Source organism: Dermacentor albipictus, chromosome 2 (assembly GCF_038994185.2).
Source record: "Dermacentor albipictus isolate Rhodes 1998 colony chromosome 2, USDA_Dalb.pri_finalv2, whole genome shotgun sequence".
NCBI classification, from domain to species: Eukaryota; Metazoa; Arthropoda; class Arachnida; order Ixodida; family Ixodidae; genus Dermacentor; species Dermacentor albipictus.
This window is the reverse complement of record NC_091822.1, coordinates 48,608,780-48,617,660: the sequence shown is the minus strand read 5'-3', so window position 1 is coordinate 48,617,660 and position 8,881 is coordinate 48,608,780. Positions and strand designations below refer to the sequence as shown.

Genomic DNA, 8,881 nt, shown 5'->3' with positions numbered 1-8,881 from the left:
GCCGAGAGGCGCAAAACGAGCAAGCTGTGGTAGACGACGACGATAAACGCGCGAGCCGTGTGGCAAGAGCCATTGCTGATGATGACAGCTGTTGCTCACATATTTGTTGGCGTACTGGAAGAATGCACGGAACCCTAGACATAAACAGGTTCGCTGTAAAATAAAACGAAGATTTCTTCGGAGACACGCCGTCAGTGGCGGTGACCACAGATGTACTAAGGTTTCTTCCCCTAGCATGCCTCCCGATCCTTGGCGAACCCCTCGTAGTGGGTCGTGCCACTTCTCTTCCGGCCAGCTAACCAACCGCCGCTCGAGACTCCGCGAGAATGCAGCTCGCGTCTCGTAGCATTCCACTTCTAACGTTCCGTCGCGCACCCAAGACAAAATGCGGGCTTCTTCGGACAGCACCCTGTCGGACGAAGGTACTTCGTGTTCGACGCGTGCTGCAGCGCAGGTTCGTGGCCGGGGCCCAAGGGGACCCGCGCCCTTTGACGAGCCCGCCTCGCGGGGCTCGCGTAGCCCTTCGCCTCCGACAGCGCCGCCCAACAGACGCCGCTTTCTCGGTGCGCACACCGCGACGAAAGGTCGCCGAAGCAGATTGTCCCCGCAAGAAGTCGCGTCGCAGGAGGAAGAACCGACGCACAGCAGGCGGCTCCCTCTGGACCAGCCGGAGCCACGGAGCAGACGTACCTTCGTGGCCACCGTCGGTTTCTACGGCCAGAGATCGCTACTGCGCCGGAACGCCTGGCTCGAGAGCGTCAGGTGGCTGGACCTGCCATCATCCGACATCAGGGGACGATTCCAGGACGGACGCACCTCCCCGTGCCGTTCGGGACGGCACCGCCAGCGCGTGAGGCGTCGCTCGCCATCGCGCCGGGAACGCCGGCAGGACTGCGGGCACGTCCGGAACCGCGAACTCCGCCGCTTGGCGCCTAGACTCGCATCGCAGTCCAGCCGCAGACGCGTAAGTTACCACTGGACACGAAATAGATAACCACTTAATCGATTAAGGCTGACAAAATGTTCTTTTAAAACTCTAACTCTTAACTAAATTTCGCTATATGAGGTTGATTAAGTAGCGAAAGAATGAAGGCTAACCTTCATTTAAAAAAAAAATCTCGTGGCTGAAAGTTTGGCGCCGGTATACGTCAGTGTGACGTCGGGGACATCAGAGAATTTTCTCTTATTTCAGTATTCGTGGTGGCACTGTACCAGTTCCCAAAAAAGTCAGTTCAGTCTTATAATAGGGGTGTTCAGTATATAATCTAGACCACGTTTGCCGAAAAAAAAAAGAACATGAACTACGTCCGAGCAGTTAAAGCCCAGGAACGTAAGGGCGAGCTGATGCGGGAGTCGTCACCCGTTTTTAGTTTGCACGCTTTTTATGGCTTGCCACGCATGTTCTCGGTGTACAAAGCGACTTTCTTAGTAATATATTTTAGGCACGTCATCTACTACAGCTCAATTTTATTTTTAGTATCCCTCTAAACAATTTCCCTTGATAATTTGATACGCTTGGCCAGAAGCGGCCTATGCGGTCTACCCTCACTAGCTTGACGCAAGACTTGCTGTAATGGGCACCACATTCTGCAAACCTCGCTTTCTTTTTTGGCCACTGTTCTAAAAGTCTCTAAGTAATGCGGGAGAGACAAAAATGACACACAATTTCTTCTTTATTGTCATATTTGTCGTGTTTTTTTTTTCAGATGATTAGTACTTTCTTCCGAAGAGAAGTCGCAATGTTATTGCACTTTTTTTTAGCTGCATTTTAAGAGCGCTGTCAGCCTGGCCTCATCCGTCAGTTTACTGCTCCTGCGGCTGTTTCTACAAGTGTCAGCTAGATTAGCAACCCTCCTGAGGCCGCGTGCTGGGGATAGGTGAACTAGCACAAAGCTTTCATTTTCCGCCGGCATATACAGTGGCGTGGGCCATACCATATCTGTATGCCGAAGGTTAGACGTCACGGCGTTTCGTCTCAAAGCACTCGCCAACGACAAGACATCAAAATAACGCCGATGGCAATTGTACTCTGCCGTAACGTTATATCGTGGCCTCCTCCGCTGCTCACTTATAGTAAAGTTCCCTACACGCCGGCCTAGCGTCAGACAGGTGAGATGAGCCTGGAAGTCGACACCCGCCGTGGTTGCTCAGTGGCTATGGTGTTGGGCTGCTGAGCACGAGGTCGCGGGATCGAATCCCGGCCACGGCGGCCGCATTTCGATGGGGGCGAAATGCGAAAACACCCGTGTGCTTAGATTTAGGTGCACGTTAAAGAACCCCAGGCGGTCGAAATTTCCGGAGTCCTCCACTACGGCGTGCCTCATAATCAGAGAGTGGTTTTGGCACGTAAAACCCCAAATATTATTATTATTGGAAGTCGACACCCAGACACGCTCTAAAAGTTGAGGCCTTTAAAGTTTTACGCTATCAAATACCGGAGAGAAACGTCGCGCTGCAGCCGTTCAAACAACGTGAGAACAATGGGCAGCGCATGGATTTCTTTCTGTTATCTAACAACGCTTTATAAATAAAGGAAATAGTTGGACCGCGATATTGGAGTGATGTCTTTTCAGATGTCATTCTTTTTTTTTGCGCTTGAAGAGTGGTCAGAGTGACGCTTAAACCGCGTTGTAGACGGGATTAGCTGATTACGAACGGTGCGTGGTAAGATTTACCTTTAGTGGAGCGGAAGGCATCGCTACATCACACCGGCCCGGTGTGTTTTTTTTTATGGTTGTTTAATTCTGGTTAAATTTTCATTTCTCGAGCGCGAATAATTGCTTTACATTCACAATTGGTTCGTTTCGTTAGATAAAACAATTTACAATTTAAACACAAAACAATTTTGACCCATTTGATTATGCGCTTAGCTAAATTTAGATTATATTTGGGCAGTAACACTCCCGCTCAAACTATGTTTTGACATCGTAAGCAATTTAGCTTGTTTTTTCTTTCGATATAGTGATTTTGAGACAGTCAAAACGCAAAACACGGAAAAGGAACGAGGTTAATATGACCTTAAACTGAATTTTCGCAGTGACAGATGCTCGCTTGGGAATCCGGCTTTTGCATGAACGGATATTTTTTTAAAATTTAAATTATGGGGTTTTACGTACGTGCCAGAACCACGATCTGGTTATGGGTCATGCCGTAGTGGTGGACTCCGGAGTACATTGGACCACCTGGGATTCTTTAACGTGCAACTAAATCTAAGTACATGACTGTTATCGTGTTTTTGCATGAGCGGACTGCACTTGCGCGATACCCTAGCGGCGAGCGCAGGAAACTTTTTGTACGGCGGTTCGCGGAGGGAATGACACGCGCGTATGGAATTTCGCGGATAGCTGGCAAGCTCATAGTCGAGGTGGACAGGAACTAAAGCTGCTAAACTCAAATGCCGAAGACGTATAATGTACAGGTTTGCGCAAGTTCGGGGCAAGTGCTGTTGACCCACAACGGTATTCAATTAGGGTGCGGTCACATTTAGACGATAAGCGCCTGATTCTACCGGCGCCGAAACCAAGCCTGGAAGCGGTTCGCCAACAACCGTGTTTAGGGGCGTGAGTGGAGCTGTAGGAATACTGATACATAAAATCTTCGTCGCATTGCAAAGACTCGACAGCTTTTATCACCATGCGGACGAGGCTGATATGTTGCGGCTGAATGCTGCACGAGCTGCTCGCTCTCAATGTTTGACCTGTTCTCAAATCGACATTTCGCATGTTCTCCACAAGAAATGTCCCAACGAAACTGTCGATTTCATTACTGATTCGTGGAGTACATAACTTCCCTCGACAGCGCCTGATTCAGCAGCGGAGCTCTAGCGCCAGAGAGCCAGAAGCGACCTGCAGCGGTAGCCGCAGTGGCAATGACGTAGCGCTGCTCAGCTCGAGGTCGTGGGTTCGACTCCGATCGACCCGGGTGGCCGCATGCTGAATGGGAGCGGAATGCAAAAAACGCTCGTGTAAAGCATTGTGTGCGCGTTAAATAACGCAAGACTGTCAAATATAATCCGGAGCCCATTGTAGTACGGCATGCCTCATCATCAGGTGGTGGTTTTGGGCCGTAAAACCCCAGAATTTAGTACACTAGCTGTTGCGAGCCAGTTGGCTCATACTGAACAAGTAATGTACTCGGCAGAATACAAGAAGGTCGCAAGGAAAAATAAGATCAGAACGCGGTGTGTTCTGCGCTATATCCTATCTTTATCTGTTTTTGTCCTTAGGGGATGTTTTACGGGATCAGAGAGGCGGATTCGTTTACATATGCGCGTAGGGCCAGTGATCGGCATTCGCTTCATGTACAGTGGAAGCCGTGCAGCGCTGACATCAAATAATGACGGAAGGTTGCAGGACACACAAGGTTGCATAGATTAGCAACATCGCATCGTTCGCGCCGGCACGAGTGTTCTGTTTCTTCGCTTACAGTGTAAGTGTAGCGCATAAATGAGCTGATTCTCCGTCTTCGTATACACTCTGCGTTATGAATGCGGTTTACGTGTTCGATAGCATACTGTAGCGTTGTATGGACACCATGTGCTCATTGTCGTTCCTTTATGGAGCGTGTAGTTTTCTCGTGAAAGTACTGATGCCAGTAAACTGACACCACGTGCTCTGGAAGCTGAGTAATGTGGTTGTTTTCCCTGCCTCATCGAAAGGGCAACCCCTAATTATTGGCTCATCGGCATAAGAGGCAAACAGTTCATCAAAAATAAATAACGTACCAGCATATCAATACGTACAGATAAACGCAGGTATGTATCAACAGGAAATTCATTTAAATAAGTGCTAGTGAGGGCGAGTTGAAGCTAGCCTATACGGGAATGAGATGTTGGCACCACGCCGTGTCTTTTATTTCCGATTTTTTTTGTGTGCACCATACCAATTTGGGAAGAGTGCTTGTTTTCAAGTCGATATGGTCTATGCTAATTAACTATAAGAACAGCTTTGCACCATCCTATACTTGCTCAACCTTCAGTTCATGAACGGAATCGACACCTGCTCGATGATTCTGTGGGCGGCTGTCGAGTGCTGAAGTAGGTGCATTTCAACTTTGAAGGCGCGTTTCGATACTAATTGAACACGACAATGTATAAGTACAAGCCCAGGCATGGCACAAAACGCATTTGAATGTGACGTTCTCGGCGGTCGACCGCACGGCTACTCGTTTTCCCGCAGCAGGTGGCCCGAAATCCTGTGACGACTCGCAGTTGTCAGTCGCGCCAGAGTTGTCGACGGTGTATGCTGCCCAGGAAGCGTCGATTGACGCATAACGAAATTACCAAAACGGCCGACAAACTCGTAAACATTTCAGCTCACGCGTCATCCAACGTGTTGTCCGCGTTGCGAATTCTCAATGCCGTAGATTTCGTTTCTTGTGGCGTAGGCTAAGGTGTTGCCATAGTGCTGTGATAAAGACGGTAGGCGAAGTTCAGCCAAATGCATGGGTACAGTCCATCAATCCCATGTTTTCTTGACTGCCACACCTTTGGCATGTGGAGATATTAATTATGTGAAACTTTATGATGACGTCCCACATACCATGGACTTCATCTAACCGGCAAATCGAACTTGTCATAAAATCTCGCTTGAACCCTATTTCCGTTACGTGCCTCTTGATAGGGGACCGGTCAAGACCGCAAGATCACCCTCGCTGCAGCAGTTGTGCCGTACTCGCGTGTTAACAAGCATGCTGCAAGTTTAAATGTTCAACGGGAAAGCCATACATAGTGCATATCTACATGTGGTGTTCTAACGCGCAAGTCACGAATAATCGTTGCACGAAAACGATCACCGTGCTTACTCTGATGCTAGTTGACGACGGCCCTTTGTCCTCTAGAAGAGTTGCATCACCGCCTCGGCAATATATGTAGTCACCTAGAGCGTAGGCATGCCGATTCCGCCAGTACTTTCTGGAAAAAACGTGGTGACGTAGGTTGGGAACTCGCTCTGTGCAATGTCTCTTAATAGCAGGAGGACCTGAAATCTAGGAGTTGTGGCGTGAAGCTAATTAAACACAGTGACGAAAAGAAGTGTTTTTGAAGTATGCATGGCAACGCCCTTAAGCTCTATGAGGCGGCAGTCAACTGTAGCGTCAGCTTCTGCGCCTACGGGCTCCCACAATAGCCTCGTTGCGAACTATATGAGGCATTTTTCTGGGGCATTTGATGCCCTGGCTTTCCTTTTATTTGTTAGTGCGACAGTGCGGTCTAGATTTCAGTCATCTTCCATGGCGAGCAGGTGTCCTCCCCGAGCATCCTGTCGTGGGTGCCGACGGTGATTCGCGTCGAGGAGCGCTCCGTGCCCAAGGCGACGCTGTACTCGGCCGTGTTCCCGTGCCTGGTCGGGATCGCATTCGTCGAGCTGGCGCTGGCGCGCAAGATGCGAGCGCTCGCTGCTCGCAAGGAGCCCACTATGAGGAGCCCGTCTGCTCGACGGGAGGCTGCCCCGAGCACGCGCGCCGCCTGTTGAGCACGCTGAACCCATCTGTCGACCCGTGCACCGATTTCCACACGTAGTACGTGCGCGGCGGGGACGAGCGTGCTTCCAGCCCGGGCGATGCGCTGGACCGCTTCTACGGACCCAAGGTCACGGTTCTGGCGACGAGTCTCTGCAGCCTGGTTTCGGCGCCGCGGTACATACGCTGCACATAAAGGGCTCACGGAACCACGCTCCATACTTTTCTCTCAACGTGTTTTTCTTTGAATAAAATAGCCGGTTTGACAAATACCACTGAATTTCATAGTCTCGACATTCCTGGGATTACTTCTTTCTTTTCTTCCTTTTTCTTTTGCTTGTTCGTGCAGGCCTTCTTAAGGCTGAAAGGCATCGCACATTACCAGCTACTGGCAACACATACTTCAACTGCGACCCCGCAGTTTGCATCTTCCGCTGTATACTAGCAGCTGAAGTTTGCTTGCCTATAGCCGCACTGAAGGGGCCACCGCTACGTTTTCTCTTTTTTTCTTTTAATTAGCGTAAACTGAAATGCAAACAACGCTTCGCTAAAAGTAAATACCGAGTTAACTCAACGATACTACAAATCCAGTCGCCTGTTTAAACAGGCCGATCTCGACGACGGTGGCGGCTAACACCAGCTGACACAGCGAACGTGTGTGCGCTCCTCATAACGTAATATGTAGGGTCTCCCAACTATCATGCAACAAGATTTCAAAATGTGCAAATCCCACGTAGCTGGACAGAACCAAGGTAATGTCGCTTGCCATTGCTTGGGATAGACCATCGGTTTTTTTTGCATTCAGCCTAATTACATAAGTAGTCTAAATAATTAGTCAACTTCTCAAATATTATAATTAGATTGAAAGTGTCAAGGAGGAAATTGTAAAGCAACAAGGAAAACTCCCGCTACAGCTTTCTGTTGCTCAATACGTGCTACATAAAGCAGCTTTTCCGAGAAAGAAGGAAGCTCACGAACACAGGCAAAGTGCCTCGACCGGCCAGTCACGCGGCAATATTGCGTATATTCGCGGGCTTCTCTCACGCTCGGAAAAACGCTTTTATGTAGCACAGATTGAGCAACAGAAAGCTATGTCGGGAGTTTTTCATGACGCTCTAGAATTTCCTCATTGACACTTTTAATCAAATTAAAATATTTGAGAAGTTCAATATTAAATTAACGCTAATGTAATTAGGCGGAATGCAAAAAAAAGTAATCTGAGTTATCTCTGAGCCACGGCAAAGAACATTATTCGTTCTGTCCAGCTGCATGGCGTTTACATATTTTTAAATCTTGGTGTATGATAGTTAAGACACCCGGTATAGTTTCAGGTCATACCGACATGGCCTCTGCTCAAGTAAAAATGCCTCGAAATTTTAGAGCGCAGCTCCAAGGCGCCTCTTCCTGCGGCAAGCGTGGCCGTCGACGTCGGCGTAACCGAGCGAACGAGCACAGTGAAAGATAAAAGCGAACGCGAAGCACAGCGGGGGATAAAAAACACGAGGAGGAGAGCGGAGGAGAGTATGGCGAAAAGGCTGAGCAGGAAAGCGGAGTTCCGGCATGATCAGGTATGCGGCAGTGACAGTGACAAGAGCTTTATTAGATTGTCCTGAGGAACTTGATTGGGGGGAACCGAAGGCTCCCCGATCAAGTTGGTGGCTCCGCCCACGACGGGACAGGGAGATGGTGACTCTCCGTGACGTCGCAGGCCCTCTGGACGGCCTGTAGTTGGCTTGGGAAATCCGAGCTCCTCAGCAAGGCGTCCCACTTGGACTTGTTATGAAAGTCGGAGCCCGCGTTGTACGGGCACAGCCAGAGCATGTGGTCGAAGGAGCAGCACGCGTGACCGCATTTGGAGCACGATTGAGGAAAGTTTGGGTCTATCCAACTAAGCGCTCTCGGAGTGAGGTACGATCTCGTCTCTAAAAGCCTGAAAGTAACAGCCTTAGCCCTGTTCAGTTTCGGACTGGGGGGGAGGGAATTTTCTCCTGCTGTGTCTGTAATGTGACGTAATTTCGTGAAAGGTTGTAAGTTTATCTTTGAAGGGGCAATCCTGCGGGAGAACCAGACCGCTAGCTCTGGCGCGGTTCGTGAATTCACGCGCCAGGCAGTTGGCCCGCTCGTTAGGGTTGCAACCCGCTCGGTTAGTTGCATCGTCCATGTGGGCCGGGAACCATGCTATGGCGATATGACCTGCAGTTTCTTCTCGCGTATTAATACGAAACCATCTGTTAACGATGTCAGCTGCGTGTTTACAAACTAGAGCGGACGAGAAAGCCCTGACCGCCGTGCGCGAGTCGGAGAAAATGGACGCCGGGCCTTTTGCGGCTTGAAGAGCCAAGCCTATCGCGGTTTCCTCTGCCTCGTTCGCGTGTTTGGCGTAGATTGATGCGGCGCTGATAAGTGTTCCGCGCGCGTCAACGAC

General features: G+C 49.7%; 1 protein-coding gene across 1 annotated transcript; it reads left to right on the top strand.

The window, feature by feature from the left end:
* On the top strand, positions 1-6,728 carry LOC135904302 (uncharacterized). The gene is made up of 2 exons (XM_065434928.1): positions 1-964; positions 6,240-6,728. The coding sequence occupies exons 1-2, from the start codon at positions 386-388 to the stop codon at positions 6,468-6,470; spliced, it is 810 nt and encodes a 269-aa protein (XP_065291000.1). The 5' UTR covers positions 1-385; the 3' UTR covers positions 6,471-6,728.
* The last annotated feature ends 2,153 nt before the right edge of the window (positions 6,729-8,881 follow it).